The sequence below is a fragment of the Uloborus diversus genome, chromosome 9 (genome assembly GCF_026930045.1).
Source record: "Uloborus diversus isolate 005 chromosome 9, Udiv.v.3.1, whole genome shotgun sequence".
Lineage (NCBI taxonomy): Eukaryota > Metazoa > Arthropoda > Arachnida > Araneae > Uloboridae > Uloborus > Uloborus diversus.
In genome coordinates this window covers 125,608,784-125,626,833 of record NC_072739.1, presented here as the reverse complement: position 1 = coordinate 125,626,833, position 18,050 = coordinate 125,608,784, and the positions used below count along the sequence as shown (strand labels likewise).

Sequence of the window (18,050 nt, the reverse complement as noted above, 5' to 3'; positions counted from 1 at the left end):
GAACAACGTGGGAAGACGCAGCATTAAATAGATTGGAGACTCGACCGAAGCAAGGTTCATTTATTCCGTGAAACTTTGCTCTAAATACATAAAATGAAGGAAGTAACAACCTAAAAAATAAAACAGAAGCAGGAGAATATAAATACCCATTAATGAGCAAACCGTTCATACTCGAACTTCTCTTGGGAAAAATTTGGTTATTTGAATTAACGTAGTGGACAAACACAGTAATTGTTCTAGCGGCTTTTTTGTAATCAAAAAGCGAGAATTTGTTTCAAATCCAAATTTGATGCGGAAGAGCATAATGCGTGGTATTATTAAAAAAGCATAACACAATTGGCGATTTTAGTTTAACCCGTAACGGCCCTTAAAAGTAAGTTAGGAAAGCAATTTTCCAATGCTGTTTCTAGGAACGAGATTCGAGATATTCCAATCCATAATTTAAAAAGACAAAAGTTATTTTAGCTTAAACCAAGGTGAACCGAAATCAGACTTCTTGTCATTTCTCTGATTTTGTAAATTTGCACTTGCAACCAAAGCGTAGCATTATTTAAATATGGTATCGCACACCATATACTCGCAAACAAACATTTTCCATAGTATCAGGCAGCCGCACCTGTAGCAAAACTACACGCAACATTCCCGTCAGGCGATTTAATCGATACAGAGGCTACAATTCCGTCCTTGCTGTGGATTTCGCAGACTGGAATCGGAACTGAATTGTCCTGGATGCAGAAGTCACCTGATTGAAGCTGAGAGCGCGAACAAACTGGTAGCTAAAGTAAATTCATCTGCTGTATGTTTACGGCCTCTCACAGATGAGATAAATTTTCTTCATCCACCAGTTTGTAGGCACTCTCAGCTTCAATGACATGGCATCTCCTTCAGTGTTAGGTTAACTCTAGTTCAGACGGGTCTGACTAGCCATGGGGTACCTAAATCGCAATTGTGTCGCAGTGAAGACGCGGGCCACATTCAGCCAGCGAAGCTGGTCTATGTGGGCCGTTGCTTGCTTAAAGTATAAGATCAGAAAGCAGAATTAGTAAAAGTGTCATAAAGTTTGAGCTGAATATTCAGATATTGGATTCTGAAAAACATGCATTTAATAAGATAGGCATTCAGTAGTTGATAATAATACTTTATTATAACTTTCTTTCCGTTTCGATATTTTTCCATGTAATTCAAAAAAGAGGGGAAAATTTTGAAATTTTATCTTTGTCTTGCGAGATTGATTTTAATGTGAAATGCACGGACAATGATAGAGAAAGTAAGTAGAAAAATAGTATTTAAATTATAATTAGGAATAGACAAAAACTCAACTTAATCTAACACCCAAATTAATGTTTTGTTAAATCTTTGACGAAGTCAAAAAAAAAAAAAAACTTCACAATTAGCCACAACAACTACTTTTGTGCAGAATACGGGCTCAAAGCACGCGGCCTACTACTGTGAATGACATTTCCTCTCCTAGATCTGAACACATTGAAAATTATTCAAACACTTTACAAAAAATAAATAAATAAAATAAAATAAAATAATTCCTAAAAGCCAGAAAACTTTTCTAAGAGCAAATATCCCCTATTACCCCATCTGGATACTGTTCAAGAGGAAATTTCACGCTGTCGGCTTTTTTTCGAGTGCTTTTTCCCGATTTGGACAAGGCAATAGTTTTTCCTTTTAGCAAATTATCACAGGGAAGAGCCATTTATTCTACACTGCCTATTGCAACATGACTTGCAAGACAATGAGGTTTTATTGTATGTTTCTATGAAAAAGTTGAGCATGTTAATTGTTTTTTTCTGAGTTATTGTTTTACAAAAGGCAATGGCTAAACGCAGAAAGAAAAAAAGAAAAAGAAAAAAAAAACAAGTATTTTAAGTATAGATTTTAATTTTAAAAGTTCTTTAAAATATTCTTTTATTAGGCAATGAAGTAGTCTTTTGCATTGTTTACACGTTGACGTTTGAACGATAGCCACAAAAAACTGAAGGTTGCAATATTGTGTTGTTCTTCTGCAGAGACAGCGAATGCACTTATGCATTTAAAAAATTCATAGATGTAACTCTAATGTAGAAAAAACACGTTACAATTGGTTTGCTTATTTTGTTGAACAATTTTTTTCTTTTTTACGAAGAAACTAACTTTCTTAATTTCCGTTTTAAAAAAGTATACGGTCCCCTAAAGTGGAAAAAAATGAATTTTTAAGCATAGCACGAAAACTACTGAATATTTTGAGCTCAAATTTTGGATTCCCTCATAAGAGCTCTTTTAGATTGTTTCTCTGTTAAAATTTAATATGGTTTCATATCATATTTTTTTCAAAAAATATTACAATAATTCATAAAAAATAAATAAATTTGCATTTTGGGTGTTGTAAATGATGTTTTTATTATTGGGTCGGTTCATATTGTGATATAAAAAAACAATCTTTGCCGTACCTAATCTAGTTTTTGTGTTATGAGCAAAAATATCAAATTACGTTTTAACATTACGAGAGGAATTTTTCAAAACTCGATTCTGAAATAACGGCTGGATCGAATTCAACAAAATTTTGTATACAAAGTTAAAAAAAGATACTGATCCCAAATATGTAATAAAAAAGGGGGGTTCTTATTGAAAAATTTGAAGTTGATGCTCGTTTTAATATGAAGACGACCCCTTAACAACAATTTTATAACATAATTATGTAGAACTTTTTGTTCCTGAAACAATAACACCTTACACATGTCTCTAGTGTCAATAGTCTTTGAGTGCGATCGAGTGTTTCGTATTTTTTTTTTTTTTTCTATGACTGTACATTAGGGTGGGCCGCAAAAACTTTTTTTGGAAATCTGTTTTTGGATAGTGCGGAAAAGTTGCTATATGGGCCCGTTATTACCCATAAAAAATTTCTCTAAATTTGTTTAATATTTAGCCGGCGCTATTTGACCTTGAAAAACTGAAAAAAAGGGCAAAAATGCACTTTTTTCAAAAAAAAAAAAAAAAAGGGTGGGGGTCGAAAATAAAAGTTTGAAGCTAGTTTCAGCAAACATTAGAAGTATCTGTCAGTGAATTAGTTGAAATCCTCAAAGACTTTTATACATTCGTAGAATATTTAGCTACGCTCCTTTAAGACTGAAACATTGGAAAAATGAAAAAAAAAATTAAAAGTAGTTTCGAAATAAGTAAGTACTGAAATGTTACGCAATACGTTACTTAGAAAAAACAGTGAAAATTCAATCAATTTTATGCGACATTTGTACGCCAATTTTAAAAAATGCACACACTCAAATAAAAAATAGTTACATAAGATGCTAATTTTTTAATCTTCGGTTTCAATTGTTTCTCCTGGATAATAAACGGCGCTCAACTACTTCTATTATTCCTAAGATTATTTTATAACTATTTTATATATATTTGACAAATAGAGTCCTTGAGTATTAAAAAAATGTGAATCCTCTGAAGTCCTTTAAACTGATTAATGAATTGAACGCAAGTATTCTTCTTTTTCTCAAGCCATTTCTTCCTCTCGACTTTATAACCCTCTTAAGAGACAAAACCCCCCGACAAGAAATGCTGTAATTCTACACCTCAACAGCTGGGAATTAAGCAATTAAATGGGTCCTCTCTTGTGTCCAATGTCCACAATGAGTTGCCACTGAGGCATCGTATACTGGAATTGAACGGTTGCACAAAGTGGCCACATTCATATTCTGGAGCTATCGAACAACTTCTTAGAGATTGTGAAAAAAATCCGGTGGTCAAATTTGATAAAATTGACTGCAATCTTCTGGTTTTGGACATGGAAGATATAAAAAATTTAAGTACTGAACAACAATATTTGTATAGAATCTGTCTTGCCGTAAAAGATGGTATTTGTCCATGCGCGATGGCTGACAACTACAAACCGTTTGTTACGCTTGTATATAGACACTCCAACTCCATCAGAAAACCTTACAATGCTTGTAAAGTATGTAATTTTAGTTTATGCTCCAATGAGGTTTGAAATAAAAATGAAACCGAACTGCCAGTACCGCGCCCAACATTTTTGGAAAGTGATTTCTCTTGCAAGGCAGTTTCCAGACAACGTAAAGGAGATAATTTTAAAAGTTCTCTCAAGTAATGCATATTTCGCTCATCCTGAACAGCTAGTGTTGACAATGTTGTTTGACTCAAGAAAATACATTCGGGAATTAGCTGTCAGGCGCATTCTGAACTCTAGAAATAAGAAGACGAAGAGCTCGGATGGTGTACGATTTTTTGAGCGTCCTAAACTCAATTTTGAAGCCGTTGATTATGTTGATTTAGTTGATTGGGCAAACTGTGTTGTAACAGAGCCACCTCTTACAATGCATCTAAAAGACCTACAATGGAAAGAAATGTGCAAAGAACATTCTACAGAGTTTACTTTCGAGAAATTTCCCTGCCACACGCAAGCTGTGAAACGTTGTGTGAAACTAATAACCGAAGCTGCAATAAAAGTTCGTGGTGAAACTACACGAGATGGATACATTCGTGCTAAACTTCAAGCTAGGAAAGAACTTCCATCATTTGATAACAAGGGACAATATTATTCCAAAAAATAATTTCATTATGCATGAGGTATTATAAATCAAATTTGAAGATTTCCCTTTTTTTAATTTTATTATCTATATATGTAGTTCTCGAAAATGTATGATACTATTGCGTGATAATAATTACTATGATTAATGGCGCTATTTAATTAATTAGTCTATGATTTAATTTTGAAAAATAATTTTCACATTGGTTTTTAAAGAAATTCAATATTTTTTCACTTTTCTCCAATTTTTGATGTCGGAAAGGAGCGGTTAAATGCTCATTAAAATCAATGAAACATTTTTATGCGTTCAAACTGGCTCATTGTATAACATTTTCGGTGCATTCCAGGAAAATAATTGGAATTTAGTTTTTTAAAAAAAATTTCGACAAAAATTCATTTTTCTCTTTTTTTTCGGTTTTTCAGTGTCAAAAAGCGCCGGCTAGATATTTTTTAATATCCAAGAAATTTTTTGTGAGTGCTAACTAGCTCACTACGCAACTTTTGCGCACTATCCAAAAATTGATTTCGAAATTTTTTTTTTCTTTTTTCGGCTTATTTCGGCCCACCCTACTGTACATGCACCTACAGAAGAAAAAGATAACCTTGTAAAAGATGATTTCTATCATCTTCTTGAACTAACTCTAGACGATTGCCCTCAAAGTGACATGAAGATGGTTATTGGAGATTTCAATGCTAAGATTGGGATTCAAAGACTGGTACCATTTGTGGGGAGCCATAGTCTACATGATATTAGCAATGGCAACGACTCTAGATTAGTTGATTTTGCTTCATCAAACCACCTTAATATAGGAAGCACTATGTTCCTGCATAAGAATATACATAAAGGTACTTGGAAATCCCCGGATGGAAACACAGTAAACCAATTCGACCATATCCTAATTGACTGTAGGCATGGGAGCAGTCTGCTTGATGTCTGTAGTCGGAGAGGAGCTAACATTGATTCCGACCACTACCTTGTTGTTTCTAAGCTGAGATATAAACTGAAAAAATCCTTTTTCAGGAAGTGTGAGCCCAAAAAGGAATTGTTTGATGTGAATGGATTAAAAAATCCTGATGTTCAAAAAAATTATAAGGACAGCTTAAGATCCAAACTACTATCAAATGCAGAATCAAGGAATGATGACGGTGGATGGGAAACGCTTAGACGGATTATCACCGAAACAGCCAAAGAAACCCTCCCTGTTCTAAAAAGTAACAAACAGAAAAATTGGTTTGACGAAGAATGCTGGAAAGCCACAGAGAGAAAAAACAAAGCTTATAAGCTATTAATTCAAGGAACATGCACAAGAAGTAAGGAAGAAACTTATAGAGAACTGAGAAAACAGGAGAAGAAACTACATAGGAAGAAGAAAAGGTGCTTTGTTGAAGAGCAATTTAAAGACATTGAACTCTCCAAATCTCACCTCAGAGAGAATCAAGAAAATATTTCCAACTCATTAATAATATCAGGAAAGATTTCAATGCGAAAGTGTTCACCTGCAAAAAAAAGAACGGCGAACTTGCCTGTGGAATACCAGAGGTACTTGAGCGCTGGAGAGAACACTTTAAAGACCTCCTTGATGGCAGTGACAACCCAAGACTATACAATCATTGCACCCATGAATCTGTGAATGCAAATGCTGATGAGACCAACCTTCCCAGTCTTTCTGAGAATGAACTGGCGATCAAAAGATTGAACAATAACCGTTCAGCTGGTCCGGACGGAATTAAAGCAGAGCTTTTGAAGTTCAAGGACCAAGTTCAGCTAGGTGCTGTCCATGAAATCATTTGTAGAGCATGGGAATTGGAAGTATTGCCCAATGATTGGGACAATGGATCTATTTGCCCTATTTTTAAGAAGGGGGACAAATTTGAATGTGCCAACTAGAGAGGAATCACTCTACTTAATACTGCTTTTAAAATTTTCTCCAACGTGCTTTACACTAGGCTGCTACCACACGTGGAGAAAGTTATTGGAACATATCAATGTGGTTTCCAAAGAGGAAAATCCACTACCAACTAAATTCATGCCCTAAGACAAATCATTGAGAAACCAAAAGAATTTAATATCAGTACATCCCACCTTTTTATCGATTACAAGGCTGCATATGACAGCATTAGAAGAGACAGGCTCTTCGCTGCCATGGAAGAGCTCGGGATCCCATTAATGCTTGTTAACCTTACGAGAGCAACCCTTAGAAGAGTCAAATGCCAGGTGAAGATGCAGAATGAATACTCTGAGCCCTTCTACACCGACAGGGGGTTGAGGCAAGGGGATTCTCTTGCATGCATCCTTTTCAACCTTGCCCTTGAGAAAGTCATTAGATCTTCTGGTATCAACACTCGAGGCACTATTTTTCAACGATCAGTACAGATTCTTGCATATGCCTATGACATCGACATAATTGGAAGATCCAAAAGAGCTGTCACAGATGCTTTCATCGCTATTGAGGCTGCTTCTAAAGAAATGGGCCTTAGCATTAATGCTGACAGAACCAAATATATGGAAATAAACCATAAATCATTTGATTCTACCCATTCCTTGTTAACGGCTACTCATTTGAATCCGTTGAGGAGTTTAAATATCTTGGAAGTGTCATCACTAGAAACAATGATATTAGCGTTGAAATCAATTGCCGCCTAACTATGGCAAACAAATGCTACTTTGGTTTGAAAAGCCAATTAAAAAGTAAACTTCTTCGCCAAAGTACAAAAATAAACATATACAAGACCCTGTTAAGACCAGTCCTAACTTATGGAAGTGAGTGTTGGGCTTTAACTAAAGCAGAAGAGGAGAGATTGATGGTTTTTGAAAGGAAAATTTTAAGAAGAATTTTTGGTGCTGCCCAGGAAAACAACAGGTGGCGCACTCTCTATAATTTTGAGATATATAAAAAATTCTATAAACAGCCAGATATTACCCACTTTATTAAAGCCAATTGCATCAGATGGCTGGGGCACCTTTTTAGACTAGGTAGTAGGGACCCAACCCATAAAGTCACCTTCACAATTCCAGATGGTGCGCGCAAGAGGGGACGTCCACCAACCAGATGGCTCGATTGTGCTGAAAAAGACTTAAAAATTGTTGGCCTCAGTGGATGGAGGAAATCTGTTTCTGACAGGGCGGGATGGAGGAAACTGATTGAGACGGTCTTGGCCTGCCCTAGGCTGTAGTGCCGAAGAAGAAGAAGAAGAAGATACCGGGATGCAACGATCTATACGGGTATCAAAAAATTTTAAGAAACGAAACAAAAAAGTACTTTTTCTATTTGCTACAAAATTAAAGAACATAGTATAGAAGACACAATATATTTTATACAAAAAAGGATAACTAAAATTGAACAGATAAAATGAAGGAATCAAATGTTACAATGAAACTCTAATTTAATAACGCCTTTTCTGACGTTATAGCGCTTCAAAACTCATCACGTAAACAGAATATTTGCTGTACCAGTAAGCTAAAGACAATTGATTAGTATTAAGTTTTTAGAATTGACATTAGATTTTTTCATCCCAATGCTTTAAAGCAAATAGAATAAAAATATATGAAAAGCTTACAAAAAGCTGGTAGTTAAAATTCCTCGAGTTTATGAACCACTGTCTGTAAGAATCAGGCAGTTTACGGCATTTGTGATTGTTGACATTTTGAATTTTTCTTATTTTCACATATGTTGTTCCTTATCGTGAATGTAATGTTTGTGCAAAATATGAGCTTTGTCTGCCTTACCATTTTTGGGAAATTAAATTTTTAAATTTAGGGGGCGTGGCACATTTTTGCGTGTTTTTCAAATTTGCAGATTTTAAAGTTCTTGTTGCTTTAAGCGCCCTTATAATGACATGGATTTTTAAATTCTATACTATTATATGGTCTTCTGAGATACTATTACAGCTGTCAAATCAGTGTCACTACGAGGGCGACGGCCACAAACTCCATTTAAAAATGACCGAAAATGAATTTTTTTACTGCATTCAATGCCAATTTTCTCAAAGCGCCTTCATGATGGCACCAACGTTTTTACATAAATTCCTAGCTACACTTGCATACATCAAAAATATATAATAAAATTGGTGTCACTATAAGGGCGCCAGAAGATATTGGAACTTTTATGTGATAAATATCACAAAAATGCAAATGTTTAAAATCTAACTACTACTCTCGCCCTCATAGCAGAGATTTGAAACTAATTCAGTTTGATAACCAACATGTTCGTCTAACATATGAAATAAAAAAATTCGGTGTCACTCCTATTACTTTCGGAAATATAATCATTCGAAATTAGTATGTTATGGAGTTCTTTAAATAAAGACTTTTCTAATTCGAATGGCTTTTTGCACGGTTTATTTTGAACTTCAATATAAAATTACAGTAGAGACACCTAAAATAATACGTTTCTAATGCTTTTTATAAAAAAAGCTTTATAAAAAGCATTAAAAAAACAGTAAATCGATATAGTTACAGATGGACGAATTGTGTAATGTGCATTATAGGCTAAAATAGTCGTACTAATATTCATATTTTTTCAACCATACTAATTTTTTTTATCTGTTATTTATATTAAAAATGTAACTATTTATAACATAATGTCTTAAATAGTTATGAACATAACGAATTACATAGGGAGCATTCAGAATCTGAAACATAGTTTGAGGATGACGTAGACTAAAACAAAGAAAACATAAAAAATCAAATCACCCAGTTGCAGAAAGACGGTCATCTCTTATTGATGTTGTAATTTTGTAGCACTAAAGCTTGGGAAAACATGGTATCTCGGAGAAATAGTAGAAGTTGACCATTTGCAAGTAAAGGTCAAATGCATGGCAAGAATAAGGATTGGAATAAATAAATTTATTTGGCCGGAAAAAAGGCAAGTATTGCTATGATAATCTAAACATATAATGCACAATAGATCCACCTGTATCTATATCAAAACAAGCATTTCCTCTTCAAGATAAAGACGCTCTTACTGCCCAAAGCTGTTTATGTTAAACGTTGCTTCTTTGTGATAAATTAAAAATAAATATGTTAAAAAACGCTATCTGAGTGTGATAAGATTAAATTAACAAAATACATAAATAAACAAATAACATAAATTAAAAATAATAATAATAAATTACAAAAAAAAAAAATGCTCCACAAGATAGTAACTTCGAATGATTATATTTCCAAAAGTAGTAGGAGTGACACTAATTTTTTTAGTTCAAATGTTAGACAAACGTGTTGGTTATCAAGCTGAATTAGCTTCAGATCTCTGCTCTGAGGGGGCTAGTTGTATGCTGATTAGCCAAATGGTCAACTTCTACTATTTCTCCGGGATACCATGTTTTCCCAAAGTTTAGTGCTACAAAATTACCAGATATCAATAAGAGATGACCGTCTTTCTGAAACTGGGTGATTTGATTTTTTATGTTTTCTTTGTTTTAGTCTACGTCATCCTCAAACTATGTTTCAGATTCTGAATGCTCCCTATATAATTCAATATGTTCATAACTATTTAAGACATTATGTTATAAATAGTTGCATTTTTAATATAAATAACAGATAAAAAATTAATATGGTTGAAAAAATATGAATATTAGTACAACTATTTTAGCTATAATGCACATTACACAACACGTCCATGTGTACCTATATCGATTTACTGTGTTTCTAATGCTTTTTATAAAGCTTGTTTTTTATAAAAAGCATTAGAAACATATTATTTTAGGTGTCTCTGCTGTAATTTTATATTAAAGTTTAAAACAAACCGTGCAAAAAGTCATTCGAATTAGAAAAGTATTTTTTTAAATAACTCCATAACATACTAATTTCGAATGATTATATTTCCGAAAGTAATAGGAGTGACACCGATTTTTTTAGTTCATATGTTGAACGAATATGTTGGTTATCAAACTTAATTAGTTTCAGATCTTTGCTATGAGGGCGAGAGTAGTAGTTAGATTTTAAACATTTGCGTTTTTGTGAAATTTATCACAAAAAGTTCATATAGCTTATGGCGCCCTTATAGTGACACCGAATTTTATTACATATTTTTGATTTATGCAAGTGTAGCTAGGAATTTATGTAAAAACGTTGGTGTCATCATGAAGGCGCTTTGAGAAAATTGGCATTGAATGTAGTAAAAGAAAATTCATTTTCAGTCATTTTTATACGAATTTTGTGGCCGTCGCCCTAGTAGTGACACCGATTTAACAGCTGTAATAGTATCTAAGAAGACCATATAATAGTATAGAATTTAAAAATCCATGTCATTATAGGGGCGTTTAAAGCAACAAGAACATTAAAATATGCCACTTTGAAAAACCCGCAAAAAATGTGCCACGCCCTCTAAATTAAAAAATTTAATTTCCCAAAAACGGTAAGGCAGACAAAGCTCATATTTTGCACAAACATTACATTCATGATAAGGAACAACATTTGAAAAAATAAACAAAATTAAAAATGGCAACAATCACAACCTGCCTGATGCTTACAGACAATGGCTCTTATATACATGTATATGCAAATATATAAATTCGATGTTAATAAATAAAGTTGTAATATTTTGCTAATAAATACTACTGGTAGATTTGACATCATATTTAAATTGGCATTATTTGTGTACTAGTTTTTACCCGCGGCTTCGCTCACGTTGATGTAGTTTTTTCAATCGATTCAAGTTAACGGTCAACGCAGGCAGAGGTCAAATAGTTACTAAAAAATGGTTTGTCTCCAGTTTCGCTAACATTTCAAATTGCCTGCACCTTTAAATGTATCAAAAGGTATGATTAACACTGAAAATCAGGGGGAAGGGGAGTAAATGAAATGTCGGCGAAACTGGGAAGACACCCAAAAAATCACACAAAATAAATCACGAAAACGTTCAGGAGTTCTAAAGAAGTTAGTTTGAGTAATTCTCAAAAAATCCAATTCGAGTGAGATCAACTGTTCTTAAATAAAGTGAAACAGTTTCCTTATAATCCCGATCTCCATCAAATAGTATCCAGCGCTACACCGGCTATCCAAAGTATTGTATAATGTATAGCTTCTTACCGGAGATATCGTCCCAAAATAGGGTCAACAATCACTACATATCCTGATTCTAATAATGTCCCTTTAGAGTGAAAACATCAAACCTTTAAAATCCCCATTAGAAGGAAATCAACTGTTTCTAAATAACGTAAACGGTCCTGATTACAATACCAAAAAGTTCAAAGTGAAAATACCTATAAAATCAGAGTAAGAACAACAGTTTTGTTTTAAAGTTCCCGTTTAAATGAGGACAATAGTACAAAAAACATCTCATTTCGCAAAGAGAAAAATTCCTAAAAGTCCCTATTAGAATCGTCTCTATCAGTCTTTTCAAATATTTCCCTCTGATGATCTCATTCATGATTATTTCCAAAAAAATTCCTCAGTACAGGTCCGATAGGATAAAAAAATAAATAAAAAAACAAAATAAAAGAAAAAAAGAAAGAAAGAACAATTTTCTCCATTGTCGCCATTAAAATAGGGGCATTAATTCCACAAAATCCTAATTAGCTTCATTAACTATTGAAAATACACACACGAAAAAGAAAAAGAAAAGTTTCATAAAAATTTTAAATAATTCGCCAATTCACTAACGTAGTCGCCTGGTAAAACTGGAGATAAAAAAAGAATTTGGTGGATTAATTTACATTTTAATATTAGTTTTAATGTTATTTAAGGGTGTTGTTTCACTAATTTGGCGGATTAATTTTAACTTCAATACCTCATAGTACGTAATGATCTTTTTACCAAAATTGATTTGGCGGAGTTTTTACATTTTAATGCAACTTTTGAAATGGTTCTAGCGCCAAAATTTTTGAACATTCGTCCCGAACACGTTATCATAACTCTTCCTATCAAAAAAGTTTTTGGGTGCGAACTCTATTTCATAATTTTATTTAGTTACCAGATAATTGTACGTAGCAAAAAAGCCCGGCCTTACCTGGGTCTGTAATAATTATGAGAAACAATCGCTATTTTTTTACTGAAACAACTCAAAACACACCGCTTTGGACGTGATTAAAAATAGAGCTTCTTCCTAACCCACAAAAGTAAAACGGCAAGAAGTATGAAGAACAAAAGTATGAAGTACTCTTTTAGAAACGAAAAATTGATACTTAAGCATATACAAATTTCAGGAATTTCCAAAATATGAAATTAAATTTCACTTGTTTAAAAAGATTTATCTTTTTTTTCAACATAGTCGAAATTATATTGCTATTTAAGTACAAACTTTTTAAAAACGTAACCGCCCGTAATCCCTTACTGCGATTTAAAATGTTATTAAATTTGCATTAATCGTATTGGGATAACTTAAATGAGGCTTCCCCTCCCTACTTTGTAAAACTGTGTATTACTAATTTTTATCGAAGAGATAGTGTCGCCAAATACTGAGATACTTCTTGTGATTATAAAATGAGACAAATGAATGGAAGTTTTTATGCTGTTTATGGATTTGCTTGATTTAGTTGGCGAATAGTTTTACGTGTTAACAAATTTAAAGAAAGAAATATCAAAGAAATGGCGATATTTGGTTACATGGTCAAAACCGAGAAACAGTATTGCGTACTCTTTAGCTTCACAAACAGCGACAGTAGAAAAAATTGCCAAATGCCTTAGTTATTGAAATGATTCCACAAAAAAAGTTTGGCTAGATTCCTGCTGATCGCTTAAATACCCAGTCAACACAAATAAATAAATAATAAAAAAAAACGCATTATAGTCCAACCACGGATTGCATGGAATTTTCAAGCGTCCAGATAAGTCGAATCTATGTGAATTAGGGGGAAAAGTAAAAATTTGAGGTGCGTATTCCACTCATTTGAATAAAACTTCGCAGAAGCTGACATCGGTAAAAAAAAATAGATTCGTCCATTTCTGGCTGAAAAACGGATGTTTGTCTTTCCATACAATCCGTGGTCAGACAGTAATTGCCTCAAAGTTGCCTTAAAATGGAAAATAATCAGCCAAATCCATGTATTATTTGCCAATCTTGTGCAAAAATCTTATTTCAAGATTTGACTTAATAAAAACGCCTTGAACAGACACAAAAAGCAAAGATAGTCAACAATACAACAATTGTCGCTATCGACATTGAGTTGAGATGATACTCTAAATACTGTACTAAGTTGAGGAAAGCCTTCGATCATGGAACTAAAAAGCTCATAACTCGTTTTTTATTCTACTTAGAAATTTCAAATAGATGCCATCTTCAGCAGAAAAATCAGAGCTTTCGATGGACATATAATGTATATATGTGCAAGTATTTTTTCATCCCTATATTAGCGAATTTATACGAAAATTGTGTTTTATTGCCCCCCAAGGGAGGTTTTGACCCCCATAGCGGGACAAAAACTACCCTATGTGTTATTCTGATGCATAAGCTATATTATTGTAAAGTTTCAACAAAATCCGTTCAGTAGTTTTTGCGTGAAAGAGTAACAAACATCCATACATCCATCCAGACAAACGTTCGCATATATAATAGTAGTACGATTGAGGCAAACTTCAACATCTATGAAGCAGAAGTGGAATGGATTCTGTATTGGCATGTGATAAAAAATAAGATAAGACTCTGATTGGGTGAAATTCGGGTTTGTATACGTCGGTGTATTTCTGTACACAGTTTTAAAACTTTTACAGAATAATTTTTTTTTTTATTTTCCTTTGTAGTGATGCTACTTGCTGTAAATTTTATTTCTCAAATATTATTAAAGTTTGTTTCTAAAAAGTTATCATTAAGTTTCTATTTTGTCAATAGTTAACTGTATTATGTTACTTTTTGTAACTTAATGACATTTGATCCGTTAATAAAAAATATAAAGTAAACTGAAAAAATCAATGACTGAGTCAAATAACTCTGAAAGTGTCGAAATATATGTTAAAAATCACAGTCGCAATGTTTTTCTAATTTCTCAATTTATTATGGGTTACTAACGTTATTACGCACAAATAAAATGTCTTAAGAATTTTGTGTATGCGTAAATCAGCAACTATTGCGTTCTCGTCTTATGATTTGTATTGATTTCCATTCATTTAGTTATTTGTTTACACTTTTTGCTTGCTATAACAAGTTTGGTGATGTTACTTAGACTTGCCAGGCATCCCGGTTTGACCGGGACAGTCCCGGCTTTCAGACAAAATCCCGGTGTCCCGGCCGGTTTACTTGGCGACAACCAAAAATGTTTTGAAATAGTTAACTAAGAAGGAATTATTTAGAATAATTACTTTCTCTTTTTTTTACCTCCCTGTGCGAAAAATGAAAACGCACGTCTCGGCACCAGCCGTTTATGGTAGAGGAAAAATAAGTCTGACCAGTTGAGAGAATATTTTCTTTTATCACAACACATAGACTGATGATAGGGGTTTCATGAAGGAATGTACGGTTAAAGGCATAATGATATGTAAATATACTATCTGATTGGATTGTACCGATTTTTACAGTAAGATTAAATCTAAAAATGAATTTCTGAAAAAAGTCTTATCCAATGAAAAAATACTTATAAATATTGTTAATTTTTCCCGTCATTTTAATTGCTTCTTCTAATAAAGTAATTTGTAAATATTGTCTTGCAAAAAATATAATGTTTTTTGCAAGCTTGTGTCATTAATGATTACCCCTAATTTAAGTTCATAATTATTGCCATTTTTTCATAGCATTGATTAAAAAAAACTGGATTTTAAAAACCAGCCAACAATGTGTACCCTTGAGTATCCACGACACTGTGACAGGGAGAGGGGAGTATACCGATGCGATTCAACCACTTGTTTGCTATTTTTGATTCAATGTGTGCAGTCGGTCTAGAAATTCTTTCCCAGACCACACTCATCGCGAGAAAAACATGATACGCGGGTGTTTTATATCTGTCACCAGTATGGAAGCTGGATAAGTATAAGACCACACGTAAATATGGTTTTTGTTCCCCTTTTCTGAGAAATGTTCGAAATTAGATCTTCAGAATAGCTGAATTCTATCCGAAGCTGGACATTTGTTGTGCACATAAATTTTCTCCGTTTGGTGTGATATGATGTCTGTGACACTATAGGGAACATTTTTCACCACCTTGTCAACATCGTCTGATTGTTGTAAACAGGGGGTGCATTCCCCGCCAAACGAATCCCCGTATGAAAGGGAAAGTAAATAGGTCAAAGGGGGAGACACTCGTAGAGCAGAGATGCTGTTGAGTCGCGGAGTGGCTCACGCAGTTCAAAATATCTTTGTAACATTAAATAATCTGTAATTTGTAATATAGCTGTAAATATTGATGTCATTAAACGTCTCTAAAAGACCATGCATTCTCTTGTCGTCTTTACACAAGAAGTGGGATCGGTACAGGAGGGCATTCCGATGTCCCTGTTTAGCATTTCAGAAATCTGGCAAGCCTATTGTTACTTCAAGTGTGGCATTTAACCTTATGTATTGGGTTCAATAGTCTGACTGTCAAAGTAATATGCCGTAAAAATACATTTTTTTTTCCTTTTTGCAATAAAAAATTTAATTCGTAGTTTTTGGTCATGTTTTCTATTATACAGCTTCTGGACCTATATCAAAAGAGTACGGGGGTATTTTTTTACATATTTCGTTAACATTTCTATTTTTATTTTTTAAGTTTCTGTTTAGATGGGGCGAGATTGCTGGACTTACTCCATATTTTAAAATAAGGAACCATTTTGCAACATAATTTGTCGTACCAAGATAATAATAAAAAATTGTACTCAAAAAATTATGATTTGTACACATGAGATACTTCATGTCATGATGCAAAATGTTTCCTCATATTCAAATATATGAGAGTTAAAATCTCAAGTTTAAAATTCCACTCATAAAGTGCAAGTTTGTACGTAAAAATGTCATACAGAAAAAAAGGGATTAAATAGTATGCAATAAATGTGTAGTTCGAGTGAGAAAAAATACATTGGATAATCTGAAACTAAGTCAGAACTAAAATTTAACAAGCTGTTTGTTTGCACTATAGAAACGTCAATTTATAACTTTAAAGTCCCTTCTCCCTGACATCATTTTGCTTACTTAATTATCTTGATTTGATATCGCTCGTTTGGAACAAGAGTGCCACAATACGAAAATTTTAATTTTCTTTTTTTTTTTTTCGCTCGAAGGTCTTCAAACGACGTTATCTCCTTTGGAAAATAATAACAGAATTTTTGTTTTAATATTAATCCCTGGAGAGCACAGCAAATTTACTTTTCTTAATGCAAATTGCCTAAAGAGTTCAACTTCAAACGCTTCCTCCAGTAAAATTTCAGTTCTTCGTATAGTGGCACTCTTTTTCCGTATGAGCGATATGGTTTTCCATTACTAAGGTGATACTTATGTATTTAAAAAAAACATTCAAATGAAGTTTTCATAATCAATTGTCTCTTAAAATTGCCACAATGCAAAACGTTTCATATGATAATGATAAAATGTTGAAAACTAATAAAACAGCAAAATCATATCAGATTGATTAAAATAATGAAATCATTATAAATTAATTAAAGAGTAAAATATTTGGATGCTATAAAGCAAAACTTTAATTAATGAACAGAAAAATCTTTGACACTTTAAATGCTCTTTATGATTAGAATTATTAATGTTTTCATTTCGTGTTATCAAGGACTGGTAAGTAACGCAGAAGCGAAATCCTAAACAAAAATTAACAAAAGATATGTTAGTAAATTCAAATACCTATAAAATACAGAAGAGAGGTCGCAGGACATTTTGTTATTTGTTATTATATTTGACATTATTCTTTATAAGTGATAGAATAGTCTGCAGTTATAATTTTATATTTCTGAATTTGATAAACAAAATTCTCACATTTCGCATTTCAAAGTTATCTCCTTCGTAGTTGAAATACGCAAGAAATATGCTGAAGTCCTTACCTTGAATATATATCCCATTTGAGGCTGGAAAAATATAAGGCTTTATTAATTCAAATACCATCCATTAGTTCTCCAACAAAAAATTTGCAATAATTTCTAGAACTATAAAAGACCAGTTTCTTCTAGGCCTGTCTCTTGATAATAAGGAAATGAACAGCGCTATCACTAAGGGTTCAAAAACTGATTTTTGAAGTACGCCTTCAGATAAAACTTACCTGATAACTTTAATTTTACTCCAGTGCACTGATAAAGACTTATCAGTCATGCGGATTGGCATGACAACAACATTCTATTTTCGTTTCTTAATTGTGGAGGAGTATTTTACTGTGTTTACTAATCAAAACACAGTTCATACGAATTTATATGCTGCGTGTTTTTCTTAAAAAAAAATCTGACAAAGCATTTGAAATTATTTTAAGGGAAAATTTCGGGCACTACAATAAAATTATTATTGTCTTCACTTTTATTTAACCCGGGAGAAAGCGCGCCTTTCATTCAAACACGGAAGCGCGCGTGGGATCCGCACGGACCCCGAGCACCTAACTCATAATTAAATCTAATTTTAAAGTAATATTTCAAGTTAGATTGTTTATTAATGTAAAATTAAAGATATTCTACCTT

The 18,050-nt window shown here is 33.1% G+C and overlaps 1 protein-coding gene across 1 annotated transcript in view; it reads right to left on the bottom strand.

The window, feature by feature from the left end:
- LOC129229915 (uncharacterized) overlaps nucleotides 1-17,566 on the bottom strand; it is a 60,312-nt gene extending 42,746 nt beyond the window's left edge. The window contains exon 1 of the mRNA XM_054864295.1: nucleotides 17,430-17,566. Coding sequence (XP_054720270.1) covers nucleotides 17,430-17,447 — 18 coding nt within the window. The 5' untranslated portion in view covers nucleotides 17,448-17,566. The remainder of the gene's footprint in view (nucleotides 1-17,429) is intronic.
- Nucleotides 17,567-18,050: the final 484 nt, after the last annotated feature.